Source organism: Panulirus ornatus, chromosome 58 (genome assembly GCF_036320965.1).
Source record: "Panulirus ornatus isolate Po-2019 chromosome 58, ASM3632096v1, whole genome shotgun sequence".
Taxonomy (NCBI): Eukaryota; Metazoa; Arthropoda; class Malacostraca; order Decapoda; family Palinuridae; genus Panulirus; species Panulirus ornatus.
The window spans coordinates 6,330,779-6,351,767 of NC_092281.1; the positions used below are offsets into that span (position 1 = coordinate 6,330,779).

Consider the following 20,989-nt stretch of genomic DNA (forward strand, 5'->3'; position numbering starts at 1 on the left):
CACAGTGTGTGTTGCGATTCTCTCAGGTCCACAGAATGTATGATTTGATCATGTTTAATGGGTCATCAATCTTCTTCACTCCATAGGATGAAGCAGATGAAATGTATTCCTTTTCATGAATTTTGTAATCATCTTAGACTGAAGTATATGTGACATTTGACCATATGATGTCACAATGTGCTATAAACAGAAAACACAACATGTTTGCTTATCTTAAGATACAGGATAATGCCTTATCATCTCGCAAGGTTAGACTAAAAGTCACTGTGTCTTCTTTTGGGGTATTTTATTTTGATGCTGGAGATACTGTATACCAGAAATATTCATGTAATATTTGTGAAATACAAATGGTTAAACTAATACCAAACTTACAGTACATGACCGGGGGAGGGGAGGACCAAAGGCACCCACCCCCCCTACCCAACATTTGACGGTCAGAGTACGGTAGCGTCCCGAAGGGACGTATCCCCATAATGTGTCTCCGAGAGATTATGCTGCTGTTTCGAGAACATCCCAGTATTGTTCTCCTCGCCTATTATGCAGACTCACAGCTGGATGGCAGTGTCTAAGTTTACTTTATATTTTTGGGCGGGAGGAGAAAATTGTTAGATTGGTCTATTATGCTAATTGACTGCTTCATTTCAGATTATCTTTTTTTTCCAAATTTTGAGATGTCTTTACAGTAGTTGTATATCTTGCTTTTGTTTTAGAAAGGTTCACATCACAGATTCATCTAAAAATGTAGAAATCACAGTCGGGGACACTTGGAGATGACAACCGTACGTTGGCCATCGTGTTTCTAAAATATACATTTTTGGTTGACTGATTCGTATTTGCAGACTTAGTTAAAATATTTCAGAAAGTATTTACAGTGTATACCAAATTGGTGCATCAACGGGTAACAAATTCTTTTTATCAGTTCGTTATAATCATCACAATTTATTCTATTATGTGAATGTAGGAATGGAAACATGTAGGTTTGCATAGAAAAACTAAGTATTTTTGTGACAAGTGATTTTAGAGAAAATGGTTTCTGAAGGTTGTCATTCTTTCGCTGATTTCAAAGTGAATTAAAAGATATGTCCATTTCTGAATGTTCGTAAGTTTTCAGTGACTGATTTAGCCTTCGAGTTACAGAGAAAAATTTCTCATGAGTGAATTGGTCACACCATTAGGTTGCATTTGGTTTTGTTGTCAGAAATTCGCTGAATTTTTGGCTGTTTTTCCCACATGGCAGTTATCAGTAGAGAGGTGAAATTTAGTTGCCTGTAAAGTGTTCAGTCAGATATCTGCACGAAAGAATAGCAACCACAGAGGCTTCCATAATCTACCGGAATTAAAGAGTTCCTTTTGGCCGATGACAACATTAACAAAGTCTGATTTTTTCTTCTTTCTTTTATCTTCATCCTTCATGAGCAAAGGTGAAACCTTCATGTTTCATTTCCTGAATTAAAGCTGGAAACCCTTGGCGATAAAAACAATAACACATACTTGTAAGTAATCATACACAGACGTGAGCTCATGAAGAGCTATGTACACCTTCAACTATAATGTTTACATACGTTTATCATCAACATGCGTAGTGCGAATCGAGATCGACGAGACAGCCGTACAAACGAAGAAAGGATATCAAAAACTTTTTGGAGGTGATGGAGGGTTGGTCATCATTCAGCAGGGCGACACCATCAGGGTGTGTGTGTGTGTGTGTGTGTGTGTGTGTGTGTGGCTGGCACCTTTAACCTACCCGTCTCGTCCAGCCTGCGTCAACAGCCGTGGTTAATACTGTTCGTTCTCTTCGTATCGTCACTGAAGCCACATAGTTCCACGTGGTTTAGGTTGATATGTTTAAGGGTGTGTTTAGGGTACATGATATCAGGCGCGGACGTCATGCACGGGGATGTCTGTTGACGGAGAGGTGTTAGGGAGTTCGTGCCGCCCCCACACACCATCTCATGGGTAGGGGTCCCCGCTCAGGACGTCACACACACATCCCTCAGGGCCAGGGGCCCCCGGTCAATACACACACACACACACACACACACACACACACACACACACCGCTCAGGGCCAGAGGTCCCCGTTCAGTACGTCACACACACACACACACACACACACACACACACACACACACACACACACAAACACACACACACACACACACACACACACACACAGCTTAGGGCCAGGAGCCCCCGGTTAGTACGTCACACACACCCTCAGGGCTGAGGGGGAGGGGGGACTCCGCTCCACCTCCTCGGAAATTTTTGAATCCCTTCCTCCTCATTTTGCAGGGTTACCAACTCTCTTTGGTAAGCTCAGGAGCAGTGTTGTCGAGGTTTCTCTCAGATTTTTTTGTTTATTTACGAATTACTGCAAAAATAGACAACTATACACTGAGTAAAAATTGACATCTCGGTGAAACAGTAACAGAGAAAAAATCAACAATTTTGACACTGGTGAGATACTGTTAGCTTCCCAAAAATCATTTGTATATGAGAAACAGCTGCCCTGGCTGACACTGGCCTGTCTTTAGCTGCTGCACGTGGAGAGCTCTTGGGGGAGGACGTGGCCACGTCTGTAGCACCCGCGGCCCGCACCAGCAGGAGGGGGCGGGCGGCAGCTGACGGCCCGGAAAGTCTTACCTCAGTTGATCTTTGAAGGAAAAAATAAAAACAGAAATGATGTTCTTAGATCATTACTGTGGGTCGGTTGGACTCTGGCGGGTCTGTTCTGTCTTTGTAACAGCATTGTGGACCTGCTGGGGATGACAGCGTCCCACAGGAAAGATCGGAGGATCGTATCTTAGAAGGATACCATGAAGACCAGGAGGAGACCATGAAGGTCATTCGTATATCGAACTTCGTAACGTGTGAGCTGCTGGAGGAGGACTAGACTCCTGTGGGTGGTCGACTCTCCCCCCAGGGAGGGACTCTGCCGCGGGTAGCGTCACCATGTGTCCCTGACTCACGCTCTCTTTCTCTTCTTGCAGGGCTCATTTATGGTTTCAAGGCTCTACAGAACATAGGAATAGTCATGCAATCATATTGGTTCTGCTGTGTCAATATGGAGGGAAATGTGGTCTTCACTGCCACCGCTACAGACACTTTAAGCTCACAACTGCCTCTTATGGAACGTGTAAATGGAGGTGTTGCACGGATGTCTGTCAGGGAACCCTGATGATACTCACAAGAGTCTGAACCACAGGGACCTGATCACACAACCTTTTACCTTCCATACGACCAAGCAGAACGGGTAAGATCTGCTGCCCACAAAATGTCAACCCAAGATGAACTACGAGAACAGGATGGTTGAACAACGATGTTCTTCCCCAATGGAAAAAGAAACTAGGCAAATCTTACCGGAAGCGTACAGACCCTTGACGAGTGGAGTCTACGTGTTTACTATCCATCATCTCCCTCTCCTCTAGTCACCTTCCCTGGTACCCAAGATAAACACTAGCAGCCAACACAGACGACCGCCACCATCGCTCATCAGAAAGTGAGACAATACGATGAGTAGGATGGGCCAACGCCATCCTCAGATTTAGAACACATTAGAGAAAGGTTCTGATCGTTGCCTTGAGGGAAAATTTATCAGTCTCACAGCAACTCGAGTCCAAGCACTTGGGGAATATCTCACTGGTGCTACTTCTCCAGCGGGATGAATAATGGAAAGATGTTGAAGGTTCATCTTCCCATTTCGGAGTGAGTCTTCTCGCGTATGTAAAGAAAGTCTGCAGAGTCACCTCACTGACATCGTGAGTCTCAGACTGGAGGTAAAGACGAGCCCGACCCGAGAATGTTGACTTTATGATCTTCAAAACATTCGAGACACACGAAGTAAAACACTGGTGTTGGGAGAGCAGCCGAGTGGACAACTTTCCTCGGCAAGGAAGGCGGCGCCTTCAAGACGACCCTACTTGCCTTCGTGACTTTGAGGCTCCTTCACCACCACCACCGCCTTGGGTGTTCAGTGAACAGGTCAGGGAGGAACGGCGAAGACTGAATAAAGATGATGCACAAAAAATCGTTGAGAGCTGTGCTATTATGCTGATGATTCTGTAACTGATAAAATATCAGGAGATGAAACGTCAACGCTCGAGGTCCTTTTTGACTTTCAAGTATGAGGCGAAGGTGAGGTGAGGTATAAGGCAACTGGAGGAGAGAACGAGAGAGGTGAGGAGTATCAGGTGGTGGGGAGGGGGTATCAGGTGCTGATATGAATTTGCACATGCAAAAATGAAGGAGGGGAGAGGAGGAGGGTGGGGGTAACAGAAACTGTAATCCAGAGATATTTTTCTTGTAGACTTTCTGACTGGCGGACATCACACGCCATAACCAGGAGCCAAGACTCGCTACACAGATTCCAAAATGATGGTTCACGTTGAACACATTCCACCTTCCTTGGTCCCAGTCGTTTGTCAGAAAACCACGACACACATCCTTCAGCCGTGACCCGCTGGTCTCGGGGTGACGTGGTATACCCGCCTCCTTCACTCGCTGAGTCTACAGGAGTCCTTCTCCTTTGGGGGAGGGGGGATAACACACGTGTGAGTGTGTGGCAGATGCGACACATAGTAAGGAGCCTGGAAGGGGAGTGGGTGTTAGCTGATCTTCCTAGTAGACGATCAGTAACTGGTGGTGGGGAGGGATATTATGCAAACGAACGGAGTCGCCTCTACAGCGGGTAAGAAAATTTTTTTTTCGAGTCTACAGTATTGCTGGAGTTGATGACGAGCTCTGATGATATGGTGCAGACCGGTGACGTCGTCACCATGCTTGGTTCTCTGACGTCACTATATGGACTGCGTGTCCGTGACGTCAACCTCTGGAGTGGCATCGTTCCTGTGCATTCTTGTGACGTCGACGTCACCAGGTACGAGAAATACGTTCTCCTGACATCATTTGCAACGTGCATTGACTGCCTGTTCTCCTGCAACATCATCAGTGAGCCTAAATGTGATCCTCCGGCGTCATCTTAGATCTGGTGTTTAAGCCATCAACGCTCGCGTTATCTAACTAACTGAGACAATCTTGGGTTTCTTGACGTAATCATTTCCATTGTGTTTGTTCTCTATGACGTCAGCATTCGGACCGTGTGTTGTTCTGTGACATCATTACTTGGACAGGTATCAATTTTACATTTACATTCCCGTGACGTCACCATTCTATCATGCTTGTATCTCAGCGACGTCACAGTCATAGGTCGTGTGTCAGCAAAGGTCAGTGGCTGCTGCTGGCCTTTGTAAATCGGATGTACGTGAGACGAAGTATGTTGAAATTCCATTTCCCCTTCAACCATGAATCGTGCGCCTCGTATCACATCACGCCGTGAACACCGACCATCCGTTCTCCTGTCACTGAACTCTTAGAATTATTATACAGAATGTTATAGCGAGCCACACGTAAGGGTTAAAAGTCTGTGTGGACCAAATGTGTTCTCGATACGAGACTTTTTCTTGTTTCTTCGTGTGGCCAGGAACGTACCCTGGGCCACTGGGAACCAAAGGCAGTGAGTGAGGGAGCGGTGCAGACCCCCACCCCAGTGGAAGAGGCGTCTGGACCGCGCCACACCAGGAACTAGAAATAAGTTCACTACAAAATATGGAAGAACTTGTACGGCCCCAGAAGTTGTAAGTTCAGGCGTAGACAGCGTCTCGAAGTGATATCAGATTAGTGTGGCTCCGGAGGGGATTATTTGAGACGATCAAAGACACACCTGCCCCGCACACCCCTCACGTGTCCTCGTACGTATGGTGAGGTGGTCGTCCAGAGCAGGTCAGGTCGAGACGCAGCGAAGGAAAGACTCCAGCCGGGTTATACCCACATCGTGTTGACGGAATACGGTCATCTAGACACAACTGTAATGTGATTTAAGAAAAAAAACTGTCTTTTGTTTTATATAAGGAACGAGTAAATATTATGTTACAGTGGAACTCTTAACAACGAGGCGGGTCGATGGAGGGATGAGAGGGTTAGAGAGGGGGGGGTTGGGGTGGCTGAAGCACGACCTTCAGCATCCAACCCCATCTCACCGCCAGTGCCTCTGTCTCTCTTTCTCTCCCTCCCTCCCTCCCCGGCGCGAGGCGCGGCCCTCCCCTCCCAGGAGGAGCCGCACCGGACAGCCAGGAGGTTGGTTCGAGTCCTATATACAAGAGAGGGTTACCGCCTGATGGATGGAGAGCTTCATGTTTGATTCTAGTTAATGATCACTTCCTTCCTCTTGGTCCTGATCACGTGACTCCTGCTGTGTAGTGTGGATATTGCGCTTCCTTATAGTACACGCTATATTATACACAATATATATATATATATATATATATATATATATATATATATATATATATATATATATATATATATATATATAAACAAGGAAAATTTGCACACTGGAAAATTGTAGACTGTTGACCTAGGTCCAGGAGAGGACCGGTGTGGGCGGGAGGCTAGCGCCGGGCTTGACCAAGCAGCCCTGACGCTGCAACACGTCACACAAACGTAACAAAAGATGCAAAAAACTTCATTTCATCAAGACTGAGGAGATGATGTGTGAGGTCGAGGCGTGTTGCAGGTGACCTCGGCCGTGTAAAACAACACTAACTAACCCCGCTATGCTTGACTACAACGCCAGGGACGCGTTCAGAGGCACACACGAGTCAACCATTTGCACTCACGAGGCACTTGGTGACCAGCGACGCTCTCAGTTATCGTAAGGAGAGTGTAAACAACACGAGTTAGTTACATTTTAAGAACGTTGCCGCTGTTGGTTGCGTCTTGAGTGTACTGTTTGACTCGGCTGCGCCTCCTGAAGTCGTCCCTTCTTGGTTTCAACTAACTATCAGGAGAGTCTGCCAGGGTCTACAGTATACACAGTCAAAAAATTCACACGTGCTAAGTATCGTTGCCTTTGGGGTAGAGCACAGATTCCGTCGGATCTGTCGTCCCTCGTCCGCTCCTTTAAGGTGGAGACCCAACGTGAGGGGCAGTTGTAGAGGAGGAAACAACTTCTGTACACTATGGTGGGGGCGAGATGTGCAGAGGAGACTGGTCCCTGTGAAGCAGAACGTTTTGGCTGGGCACAGATGCGCAGGACGTAGCCACAGAAGACGGACAGGAACGGACGGAGTCGCCCGGGAGGCCTCGTCACGTCCCTGTCCATTATACAAGGATATTGCCATGGAAAATTGTGCAGAGATTATTATGATACGTTGATGTCTAAAGAATTAGACTGAACTGTGACCTTCATGCGTGACTCGGGGGCATCCGACCACAGGCCTCGCGAACTCAAAGACTGGAAACTGTGCTAAGGAGGTCGTCGCCAGCACGACTTTAGGGTAGAGTGTCTATCGCAGCCGGTGCGATCCACATGGTCCATCACAGTCAGGGTACACTCGTCATTCACCGGACCCTCCGCTTCACATGAGGAGACACTTCTCCTTAATTTTACGGGTGCCCTTTTGGGATTTATTTTTCTTGCCGTCCAGCTGGAGCGACATGTTTCTGTTCTTCTCCATGTTGAGCAGTTCCTGGAAGAGTTCCTTGACATTGTGGTTGGTCTTGGCGGAGGTTTCCATGAAGTTACACTTCCAGGCTTTGGCCTGCGTCTCACCGTGGGAGCTCTGGACCTCCCTGGCTTCCCCTTCGTCACACTTGTTGCCCACCAGCATGATGGGGAACTCCACCTCGTTACCCTTGATCTCGCGGATGACTTCCCAGATTGGTCGCAGCTCTTCCAGGCTCTGACGACTGGTGATGGAGTACACGAGGATAAAGGCGTGACCCTTGCTGATGGAGAGGCGTTGCATGGCGGGAAACTGGTGCGACCCTGTTGTGTCGGTGATCTGCAACGTGCAGATGTTCTTGTTGCAACTGATCACCTGCAAAGAGAGATCTAGGTCAGGAGGGAGTGGGCAGACAGGGGCATTACGTGGTGGGTGTTGCTCTATCATTACTAAACTCGATGATTAGTGACATGTGTGACGATCCTAACTAATGCTCTGACGTATGATGATTCTAGTAAGATACATAGGTGTTGCCGGACTCCGCTTGCTTGAAGTTACACCATGAATGAACAGTTAACTTTAGCGAGGCTGTATCATGTGGAATACAGTCTCGTTAAAGAACTTTTTTCTTCCAAAGAGTCCATTACTTCCATCATATAGCTGGATACTTTCTGATTCTATTAGATACTCTTGAATCTCACCAGGTAGTGTTAGATTACAACATTAACACTTTGTTTATCAAACTAACATTCTCCACAGTTGCATGTGACTTGACTGAGTGAAACCTTAAATGTATGGCTCAGATGACTAAGGATACGGTTGATATTTTGGCTATGAGGATAAGGTCTTTTGGATACATTAGTGAGGACACAGGTTCGAAGATACAAGAGCGGGTCTTTAGGAGTCGGAATAGAGGATACGGGATACGTGGGTGGGGGACACGGACGTCAGGATACGTGGGTGGGGGACACGGGCGTCAGGATACATGGGTGGGGGACACGGGCGTTAGGATACATGGGTAGGAGGACACTGGCGTCAGGATACATGTGTGGGAGGATATGGGCATCAGGATACAAAGAGTTAGTGAAAGACGCGCCACAGGGAGACATATCCTCAAAAACATGAGGTGCATACTGCACTGAGAACAGCTAGGACCCACCTGACGGTAGGTGTCCTCGATTGTGGGGATGTAGGACTCCCTGAAGGTGCCCTTGACGAAGCGTAGGACGAGGGACGACTTGCCCACGCCCCCGGCACCGAACACCACCACTCTATAGTCGTTGCTCTGCTCTGGCATCTTGTCTCGCCTGCAGGAGGCACAGAACCATTAGAAGGTAGTGGTGGTGGCACATGGTAAGGACAGATAACAAGATGGTCTGTGACAAGGTGATCTGCTAGAGGAGGGTAATAGCATCCTAAATTCCTAGATTATGTAGACGGATACAGGTTAGTATAGCAGAAGGTTCCTCCCCACTCACCGCTCCCTCCGACACATCAGAAGACTCACTGTGAGGAAACACAATGAAGTGTAGAGCAGAGTTTACTGACATGGGAATCTTATAGCAATGGGCAAATGGAAAACATTCTGGTATGGGTGTGTTTAGTAATGGGGAAAGAGGTGTAATGTTTAGCGTCGCTGACCATCATTCATGCAATGGCCCGTTTTGGTGCAAATTCTGGGCGCAACAGTCGGCCCACAACCAACTCGGCTGTTCATCCTGTGTGTGTGTGTGTGTGTGTGTGTGTGTGTGTGTGTTTGCAAGAGGGGCAAGTGCGTGGTATTGATACGTAAGACATACTTAACGACCCATCTCACAGTGTAAAGAGAAATATTATGAAGTATCGTTCCGTTGTTACTGTAAAGGACGATAAAACAGAGGATTCAAATATAGATGAAGAATTAGAAGTTTGCATCTTTAGAATATCATTTGAAAAGCAAAGTTTAAATGTCATCAGAGTCGTTTAATCAAAGACGGTTGAGGGAAGGTTTATCTTTAGATGACTACTACCGTTGGTGTGGGATGCAAAAATGTATACTATGTGGTAGTTGTTATATTGCCTTCATTGTTTTGGTACTTTGATGTTTAAACGATTGTTCTGAAGAAAAAATGTATGGTGGACATAAGGTAATGATGTACCCAGCTGGCGTTATTGTTATGCTGAACATTTAAAGTGACATATTCATTGATTCAAGCATTGTCCAATTCATTGATGTAATCGTCACGTTTAATGAGTCAGAGTGTCGTGTTAATGAGCTCGAAATGTCACAGCAAATATGGTATCGTACTAAACGCTAAAGTTGTTGTGCTTGATAAATACTCGCTGGCCCATCACACTTTGGTGAAGTCAAAAAAATGAGTATAGTTACCCTTGCCATGTTTTACATTTTAAAACACAGATGATTAGTATTGATACATGCTCCTGAGTGTCATGATGTACTGGCACGCCTGTCGTCCTTGCTTGGCAATAACACTACACAAGATAAGGAGAAAGCTTTCCGGTTACTCTCTCTCTCTCTCTCTCTCTCTCTCTCTCTCTCTCTCTCTCTCTCTCTCTCTCTCTCTCTCTCTCTCTCTCTCTCTCTCTCTCTCTCTCTCTCTCTCTCTCCCTCATGTTAAGTTGCTTATCTCTTGTCATTTCTGTCTTTTGCCCTGCCCTGCCGGGGGAGCTTATCGATCAGCGACACAATGAGTATTTTTTCGGCTTACTTGGGTACGGATAATCTTGTGTAGTGTGGGCTTACAACACGTCTATGTGTAGAACAGTAAAGGAAGGTTAAGGTATACGTAATGTCATATAGGATAAGCTGAACCCAAACTATGAAGTATTCCTATGCCTGTCCACTGAGTAGGAAGCGCAGTGAAGCCAATGTTTACGTCAATACATGGGAGTGAGTGGGAGCCATGTTATCAACAGTGGATTTTCTTATGGAATCAACCTTTCTTTTTCTTTCGTTTCCTTAATCTGTTTTTATTTTTCGATAGAAAACGGAGACACTGCGAAAAATGACATGTTCTATGTTTCACAACAGTGATCTTGTAGGTAAAACTGATTCAATGTTCGACAGTAATAAAGTGTATCAAGATAAATTCTCTGGCAACTATTGTCAACTTTCTCCTATTCCGTCACTTACTGACGTCACACTTTCTATCCGAGGATGATCGTGGACATCCTTTATATGCCATCGATTTCATCTAAATAATCTATAGAATATTATCGTTGAGAAGCACACGTTTACTCTAATGGATATTTTACCCAGAGTGGATGAAATGGCAACGAATTCATTGTAGATGATTTTCAGGTGATTCATCTGTTCATCTTAACGATGTTGACGACCTTGTGTATCCTGAGGGAACAAGGGCCAAAGGGCGGGACGAAGGTTCACAGGGAACAAGACAGCAACAGATAGTGTTGTCTCTCCTTGTTTACGACCAGCTGAGGAATGACTTACCAGATACATTGACACTAGGAAACAGTCTTATAATATACCCCCAGGGAGAGAGCTGTATTGTTTACCCTTTGAATCTATGCATATCATCTGCCACCTGTATACAATAGTCTACAAAGATGCCATACAGAGGCGCTTAGTGACACCTACCTCCTCCGTGTGAGAGAGAATATAGAGTTTTTGCTGTTTCTTCTTAATTTATTCTTCTTTCCTTCAATCAATAACCCTAACGCCATAGCCTTTGTTCGGACCTTACGGGTCAGCAAAGGCCGCGAGTGTCGAGGGTGTAGTGAAGATGCGTTTGGCTTGATCCATAAAGATCTGACACAAAGGCCACTAGTGTCGAGGGCGTAGTGAAGATACGAGTGTCGACCGTGATATGGAGATGCGTTTGTCGTTGGTGAAGAATTTGTGTTTATCAAAAGTGTAGTGAAGATGAGTATGGTGGTGTGTCCCTTCGTAGTGAACATGATGCGGAGGGAGACGATGCCTTCGCTCGCGAGTGTTTCTAAGTTTCATTTTAAAGTTTTCCATCGGTGAAAACCTTTACAGAAGAGAGGGCGTAGGGCCTGGACGATGCATTGTATTCCTTTAAAAAACTGAAGAAATAGATGTAACAAACTACTACAAACATTCAGAGAATTTCTTGTCGAAATCTTATAAGATAATCAAAATCTTATATATAAAACTTTGCTTCCCCTTCACTTATATGGATCGTTTTACGAATTACCATCAGTCAGGTTCTGTGATAATCATGTGAATACTTATGCTTAGACACGTTAGTTTACTAGTCCTGTTTCGAAAGCGATATGCTTCATTCAGAGGCATAAAGAGTTGAGCTTCTAAGTTTTCCATGACAATTTTTCATTCCTGTATTGATGCCGCCTACTGTGCGTTGATGCTTCCTACCGTTCGTTGATGCCTCCTACCGTGCGTTGATACCGCCTACTGTGCGTTGATACCGCCTACTGTGCGTTGATGCCGCCTACCGTGCGTTGACGCCTCCTACCGTGCGTTGACGCCTCCTACCGTGCGTTGATGCCTCTTACCGTGCGTTGATGCCGCCTACTGTGCGTTGATACCGCCTACTGTGCGTTGATGCCGCCTACCGTGCGTTGATGCCGCCTACCGTGCGTTGATACCGCCTACCGTGCGTTGATGCTGTCTACCGTGCGTTGATGTTACGCGTTTGTATATCATATAATCGTTGTGGATATTATTTATTAAAGTGCGATCGGGATTTTCACAAAAGTTGAAGTTACGTCAGGTCACGTTGGGTTAGGTCAGGTCAGCTTAGGTTAGGTCGGGACAGCTTAGTTCAGGTTAGGTTGGAATACTCTGGTTGCTTTATTCGTCCTTTTTCGTGTCTTTTAGATACAAGGAAAAAATTTCTGCTTTTTGAATATACGAAACTGGAAAAGTCTGGGTTAATGACCATCAGCAGAAGGCTCAAGCAGACGCCATGAACACAGTATGAGAGAAAACAAAGAAAACAGAATAGATTCTGAATACCATAGTCAGTGAAATAACAATACTCGAGCAATAGATAACTGCTTACCTGACTTATACAGCAATGAAGTATGGATCAGACACAGCTTGCATTGCCCAGGTATATGAAAAAAGTCACATAACTTGTTTGGAAATAAATGATAACTGTGTATATAAAAGAAGGAACGAGTATCAAATGAAGATTCCAAGAGTTTCCTCTTTGTCGTCCTAGTTTTAAGATCGCTCAACAGATGGCGCAGATATTGGAACATCAGGAGCATTTCAGACGCACGGTTTCCCACGTTACCCTCGCTCAACTTTTCTTATATTTCTCATGTGGTTTTTGACTCCATGAGAATAAGCGGTCTAAGCCATGACTGCGGTGTTTGTGGCACATTTTTGCAAAATACTGGAAGAACTTCAGTTTCAGTGGTTAGGTCAGGTTAGGCAACCTTAGTTGTAAGAACACAACAAACACATTCCCACAATCATATGCGTGAATGCGGTCATTTACATGTTACAAAAACCTCCCAGCGATTGTGTACTGTGGTCACCGGATGTTTGCTGATCTATTAATGAGATGATGTTGAATAATGAGGTTAATGTGATCTGCTTTGTGTGGTGAGTAAGATATTATAGTCATTGTGATCTGTTGGTAAGTTGATGTTGAATACTGAATTCCTACGATCCTTTGGTAATTGATGTTAGATAAAGATGCTTATGTAATATATATATATATATATATATATATATATATATATATATATATATATATATATATATATATATATATATATATATACATATATATATGATTGGGCTTACATAGTGTTGTGGTGATACAAAGGTAAGAGAATGATTTTCTTTCGTATGTTGTTGGTGATCTTTTATATCTACGTCAAGGGCTGTTATCAGGGTTATCTCAAAGTCGGATGTAGGGTTATATCAGGGCTGGTGTTTGGGGTAACGTCACGTCATACACAAGGGCTGGTATTTATGTTTTTCAAGGCCTTCCATTAGGGACATTTTAGAGGTCGAGTTGTAAGGTCTGCATCAGGGATGAAAATTAGGGCTTTACCAGGGCTCTTATCTTAGATCAGGGCTGGTGGACAAAGAAAATCAAGCCTTTTCTCTATCAGTCTATTATCATCATCATGTCAGATCTCAGGGTTTGTGTTAGGGGCTCCATTGCGTCTCGAGCGGTCATGTCTGATCATCAAACCTGCATCAAGGTTAGGGATTCAGGGCCACGTCAGGTCCACCGGCGTTTGTCTGGGGCTTTCATGACACCTCAAGAACCAAAACAGAAAAGTCAGTCAGGGTCTTTGTGGAGAAGCTATTTCTAGGCTCGCGAGAGAGAGAGAGAGAGAGAGAGAGAGAGAGAGAGAGAGAGAGAGAGAGAGAGAGAGAGAGAGAAGGCAAGGCAGAGGCAACACAGGTGGTGCTTTTGTTAGTTTTAAAGATGATATCAGCCTGATGGAAAGGTCATCCCCAACTAGAACCAGGCAACCAGCCCGCCTAAAGCCAGCCAACCAACCAACCACTCCCGGCCTTCTGTGCCCTCCCTCACCACTGGGGCGCCCAGGAGAGAACGGGAAGAAGAAAATAAGAAAAGGAAATAGAATAAGAAGAAGAAGAAGAAGAAGAAGAAAAGGAAGAAGATGAAGAAGAAGAAGAAGAGAAGGAGAAGAAGAAGAAGAAGAAGAAGAAAACGAAGAAGAAGAAGAAGAAGAAGAAGAAGAAGAAGAAGAAGAGAGGAGGAGGAGGAGGAGGAAGAAGAAGAAGAAGAAGAAGAAAGGGAAGAAGATGAAGAAGAAGAAGAAGAAGAGAAGAAGAGGAAGAAGAAGGGGAAAAAGAAAACGAAGAAGAGGATGAAGAAAACGAAGAAGAAAAAGAAGAAGAAGAAGAAGAAGAAGAAGAAGAAGAAGAAGAGAAAGAAGAAATAGAAAGGGAAGAAAAAGAGGAAAAAGAAAAGGAAGAGGAAGAAAGGAGGAAGAACAAATCAGGGTAGAGGGTAAAAGAGAGAGAGAGCGAGAGAGAGAGAGAGAGAGAGAGAGAGAGAGAGAGAGAGGCACAGTAGTGGTGTAGTGATCTAAATACAACTGAACTCAGACACCAACAGACCACTAGGATCTGAAATTCAAAGGAGGGTTTCCTGTAAAGGATAGAGGATCATTTGGAGCTTCCAGATCATTAGGTCGAGGTCATAGATTAGAACTATTAAGGAAGGTCATCAATCTAGGTATCCATAGATTATCTCTTGGTAAGGACACTGAGTTCACCAATCAAGGTAACAAGGTAATCATATCAAGAAGAAATATCGGCAAATAAGTTCACTGGGAAAAGATCTCATGTAAGGTCATCAAGTATTGTCACATCTTGAGATCATCAGGTAAGGTCGGCAGGTAAGGCCACAACATAACATGAGCAGGTAAGGCTGCTGCTTAACATGATAGGATAGGGTCACCAAGAAGGTCATTAGAAAACATCAGGTAGAATCACTGAAAACAAGTTATATTCATGAAGTAAGGTCAGAAGCTACCATCACCAGGAACACGATTATCAAAAGGTGACTGAATTAATCATGTATGATTCACAGATAAGGTCACCAGGTAAAATAGTTAGACAGAATCACCAGATATGGTAACCAGCTTAAACCAGAGGTCACCAGGTAGGATCACAAGGTAGGGTCACTAGATCCAATCACTATTAAGGTCACATAGCGAGATCTTCAGATCAGGTCATCAGGTAAGGTCGTTAGGTTTGTAGGATCACCAAGAAAGGTCTTTGATATATTACTCTAGGGTTATCTTTTGAGGTCAATATCTAAGACGGGGTCACTAAAAAGGTCACTAAGCACAGTCACTAAAGATCTCAACACCTCTCGGTCAGTAAAGGCACCAACTAGTGTCACAAGGTAAAGATATTGCCAAATGAAATGCTTGTTAGGTTCATCAGGCAGTTACCAAGCAAGGCCACCAGGTCATCAAACCGTCACCACTTAAGGTCACTGATTTCACTCTCTAACTAGTGTCATCTGTTAAGTCACCAGGTAGGCTCATTAGGTTATATTATCATACAGTTTCAGCGACTGCGTTCACCAGGTAAAGTTCATCCTTAGGAAGTCATACAGGCAGACCGTCATACGAATCACCACGTCAGGTCACGAAGTAACAAAATCAAATTGTGTCGCCAGAAAGATGATTAGAACAACTTACCAGGCTGGGTCACCAAGTTCTTTCCCTAGCTAATTCACCAGGCAGAGTTGTGACTGTTGAAGATAAGCGATCATTGTGATAACAGAACAGCAAATCACTAAGTTAGTTCACCGAAAGAGATCACCTGTTAAGGTCACCAGCAGGGATGAACAACTCACCAGTAGGGACGAACCGATGGTTGAAGAGTTCACTAAATGTGTATATATATATATATATATATATATATATATATATATATAAAGCTATATATATTGTATCTATAATGTTCTCAGACACGTTAATTTTCCAACTGAAAACTTCCTCATACACATAGTCACTGGTCGGCTTTACTGTCGCATTTCGAACCGAAACGAATGCTTTGTTCAGAGTTCAGTTGACACAACTTGCTTCTATCTGATTCTTGTGTTGGAATCCATCGCGTCAGAGAACTGGATGATTAGTTGGCCAAGCGACACGAATTTAGCAGCAGCTTTCCAGAGCAAACCCGCGTTTATGAACTCAGGGGAAGAACGAGGTTATGTCCCACTCCCCCTCCGAAGCGGTTCGTGTTCACCAAGAATTATACACAAGCCAGACGACTGAAGCTTCGGAACACTAGGAGTAGCAGCAGCGGCCAAGCCTTGCGCCACCAGCAGCAGCAGTGGTTGTGGTGGTGGTGGTGGTGGTGGTAGGGTGGTGACGGTTGTGTGGTGGTGGAGGTAGCTGCGGTGCGTCTGGTGATGGAGGGCGGTGGACGCGCTATATACACCCGCTACACCGCCGCCGCCGTTGCTAGGAGATGGTCCCCAGCTGAGGCAGCGGCGCAGCGCCGCCGTCAGGAGTGTAGCGGTGAGAGGCTTGTGGTGTGTGTGTGTGTGTGTGTGTGTGTGTGTGTGTGTGTTTGTGGTGTGGGTGGGTGTAGGTGGATGTGTGGGTGCGTGTGGGTGGTAGTAGTATTGTGATCTGTGTGCGTGTGTATAATTACCTTATGTGAGCTGTACGGGGAGGGAGTTGTCCATTCGTTGGGTCCCAATCCCTTGAATACGCTCTATTATCGTACAACTTTTTGAATTCTGTACACAGTCTGCATGAACCATGTCCTCAGTCATCTTATTCCATTCATCTCTCAATGATACAAAAGCACTTCTTCCTGGATTTTTCAACAAGTTTCTTGTTAAATTTCATGACACTTCCTCTGGTTGCTCTATCCCTATATTTATCGAGGAACTGTTCATTGTCTATGTAATCGATCTGTTTCAAAACTTAAAGGTTATGATCAGGTCATCAATAACTTGTGTATCTAACAAGTTGCGGAAATTCAAAGCTTGTAACCTTTCCATGTAACTCATCTCACTTCATTCAGGGAACATTTCTGTTGCCCTCCTGTGGATCTTCTCCATCAGTACTTTGTGCTTCTTCAGGAGCTGTGACTGAAATATTTTCTTATTCATATACTTGAATGCAGTTCTAGTGATTACCAGAAGATAGTTGGTCTCCTTAACTGTTCTCCTAATGTAGGACTCTGATGGGAGGTTTTCATGTACAGATTCCTACGTGTGTGTGTGTGTGTGTGTGTGTGTGTGTGTGTGTGTGAGTGTTAGTTCATAGTTGATTGTATCTTAAATATAAGTAGAGATAATAATAAAATTATTGGTTATGGTGGTCCATGTGGTGCTGATGTGGTTGGAAATAATGTTACTATGTTTGTTGTGATGGCAACTGTGGTATTACTGGTTGTCTTAAAGTTGATGATGTGAGTGGCAGTGGTTGTACTGGCTGCTGTGGCGACTTAGGTTGTCTCGGTGGCTGTGGTCGTGATGATGGTTGTGGTGGCCCTAGTGGTTGTATTGGTCGGGGTGGCTGTGATGGGATTGTGGTGGATGTGGTGGTGATGGTGAGTGTATCAGCAGGGGTGATATTCTATGTTTGCTTTTGACGATGGTGATGTGTGTGATGAATGGGAATGAAAGATCTGTTTTTGTGGTGATTATGGCCGTGTGTTATGGTTAGTGGTGGCGAGGGTGGTGAAGTGGCAGCTGGTGTGCAAAGGTTGAGGAGGAAGCGGAGGTGGTTGACTGTGGTGGTGTTCACATGGTATGACGGACAGGGAGACAAACAGACAACGTGCTGAGGGGGAGTTGGGAGGGAGAATATGAGAGGCAACTCGGTACAGAGAAGAGAAGAGAGAGAGAGAGAGAGAGAGAGAGAGAGAGAGAGAGAGAGAGAGAGAGAGAGAGAGAGAGAGGGGGGGGGGGGGGGGGGGAGGGAGGGAGGGAGGGAGAGAGAGAGAGAGAGAGAGAGAGAGAGAGAGAGAGAGAGAGAGAGAGAGAGAGAGAGAGAGAGAGAGAGAGAATGGGACGGCAGGAAAACCAGTCCAAAAGCTGAATATTGTTTACGTATGATAAGTTGATATATTGCACTACAAAGTAAAGACGAAGAACAGTAAGAGACAATGCAGGGAGGAGGAGAGGCGTGTATGATAAAGACAATAATGAGACAACTTAAGAACAGACACTAGACCACCTCACTCCACGCCCTGATAAGGTCATAAAACTACATTTCAAAAAGGGATAACTACACTAGGTGACTACTAATTGCAACCAGCAAATGGCAAGGTGTGGAAAGGTCACCAGATGACCTTTTTGCCTTGTGGGATCACAGAGCGTGTCTCAGCATCGAGTGGGCTGACGTCAGGGGTCAACAGGAGCGAGGGAGTTAGGGTTAGATAGATGTCAAAACACATGAGAGACATGTCATAAACATGGAAGGGATATATATATATATATATATATATACTTCCCACGTATTCCCTGCGTGTCGTAGAAGGCGACTAAAAGGGGAGGGAGCGGGTGGCTGGAAATCCTCCCCTCTCGTTTTTTTTTTTGATTTTCCAAAAGAAGGAACAGAGAAGGGGGCCAGGTGAGGATTTTCCCTCTAAGGCCCAGTCCTCTGTTCTTAACGCTACCTCGCAAACGCGGGAAATGGCGAATAGTATGAAAAAAAAAAAAAAAAAAAAAAATATATATATATATATATATATATATATATATATATATATATATATATATATATATATATATATATATATATATATATGAATAGATGAATAAAGCCAGCAATAGAGAAATAAAAAGAGATATAAAGGAGCTCTGTGCATGCGGTCCACAGCACAAGACTCCCAAACATGACTCCTACTGACCGAGCCAATATACACAGAACACCCATATGTCTTCTATCATTTTCTCTGTGTGAATTCTATATCCATTCATCATTGTGACATTACATTCATGTTGTGCGTATATACAGACAGAAGGATAGATAAATAGATAGACAAATATATATCTACATGTATACAAATACACATGGACAGACATAGAAATTTGCAATATACATTTCTGTAGCACCAGTGATTATTAAGGAAAACGAAACACGACAGCGAACCTGACTATGCTGGTAGTCCTGCCTGGCCTGGCACTAAGAGGCCAGTGATCGCATCGCACGGTAATCCTTCATATTAGTGGCTCAAAGTAAGCCTCAGACAATCCCTTATTGGCTCAGTGTTTAAGAGACGTTAACAATGCCATTTTTTACGCCATAATCCGCTCATTATTTTTCATAACCTTTTTGATCTTGTACATCTTTCTATCTATCAGTCTATCTATATCTATCTATCTATTTACATGTGTGTGTGTGTGTCTGTGTGTGTGTGTGTGTCTGTGTGTGTGTGTGTGTGTGTGTGTGTGTGTGTGTCATTACCAATTTATAGTGTATCGAAGGGAGTTTTACCTTAGTGGAGCTCCACATATAAGGTTAAGAGGCGAAGCAAAATGAGTGTACACTCTCTCTCTCTCTCTCTCTCTCTCTCTCTCTCTCTCTCTCTCTCTCTCTCTCTCTCTCTCTCTCTCTCTGCAACACACAAATAGTCATCCCAAATAGCAATCAGACATAATCCACTGCTAACATACATACTCACATACCATCTGCGTGAACCCCAGGCAACACTCACAACACAGCCACACCAGCAAGGCTCGTCAGCATCATTCAACCCTCGAGATCATGCACTAACCAGCCGGACCATAAACCAGACGCGCGTCAGCAGGAGGCAACATGGACCACCGTCGCTACGAATCCGAGTTCCTGGTTGGCCACTCGTCCTCTTGACTATAACTTGAGATCAGAAGTAAAGTTCCTCAAAGGTGTGTAGTAAGCTTTGGTCACGTTTGAATTAAGCTTTCGCTTGGCCGCTCTGAGTAAAAGGTCATCGAAAGAGAAGGGGAAGCAGATGGTTGCCCGTAGCGACGCCTCCAACTGCTCCGCCCTCCGTGCTGCTCCTCCTCCGGCTGAGGCGACAGAGGCAAGTCACTCGCTTCATCAAACCTGTTCTACAGACGTGTTGCACTGTACCCACGTCAACATTACCACGCGGAAATTAACATTTTTTCTTCTCTCTCTCCCTCAGTAAACATTATGCAGTGGCAGATTAGAATAAAAAACCGGATTTATATGTTAATGATTCCCAGGGACTTGTTGAGAAGCTAGACGTATATTAAGGGGCAAGTTGACGTCTGTGCAATACAGCAAAGTTAATAGAGATTGAAGGTAATTAACCGGACTTAACCTGGTAATTGGCAGTGACTTACCAGAGGTAATTAAACTTCTTTTGAACAAGTTCAAGCCAGGCAGAGTATGATTAATTGGACAGATACTTAGAATAATTAAAAGAGAATTAACCAGGTTGTTACTCATGGTTGATGTTCAGTTGTGATCAGTTCAGGTTTCAGAGAGTGAGGAGGGAACATGATGAGTGAGGGAGGAGAGTTAATGAATAAAGAATGAAGAATATAAAATAAGGATAATGAGTGAAGGAGGAAGAAGATGAGAGGAAGATAGATAAAGAGTGAAAATGAAAGATGAGTGAGCGAGTAAGATGATGAGTAAGGGAAGAGATTAATGAGTGAGAAAGATGATTACTAAGGAAGATGATGTGTGAGGAAGGACGATAATGAGACTAATATATGAGAGGCGGCAGCAGAGAGAGAGAGAGAGAGAGAGAGAGAGAGAGAGAGAGAGTATTACAGAAAAGTCAAAATCGATAGAAAACGTGATGCAGATCCACTAGTTCCCCTCTGCCTCTTCCCCAACTGATTACCACAATTTCCCCATTTCTTCCCATCTCTTTCCCCCATTCGCGCGCCAACTTACCTACTTACTCAGCCACACCTTCCCTGGGCATTCAGTTTTATATATTTGTTCACATCATCTTCTGCATTCCATGATACTCAGCTTCCTCTCTGTATCCTCTCTCTCTCTCTCTCTCTCTCTCTCTCTCTCTCTCTCTCTCTCTCTCTCTCTCTC

At 44.5% G+C, this 20,989-nt stretch overlaps 1 protein-coding gene across 1 annotated transcript in view; it reads right to left on the minus strand.

Annotated features, from left to right (window-relative positions):
* Positions 1 to 269: 269 nt before the first annotated feature.
* LOC139766904 (GTP-binding protein Di-Ras2-like) overlaps positions 270 to 20,989 on the minus strand; it is a 41,409-nt gene continuing 20,689 nt past the window's right edge. The window contains exons 2-3 of the mRNA XM_071695923.1: positions 8,661 to 8,808; positions 270 to 7,876 (exon numbers count right to left, since the gene is read on the minus strand). Coding sequence (XP_071552024.1) covers positions 7,415 to 7,876; positions 8,661 to 8,808 — 610 coding nt within the window. The 3' untranslated portion in view covers positions 270 to 7,414. The remainder of the gene's footprint in view (positions 7,877 to 8,660; positions 8,809 to 20,989) is intronic.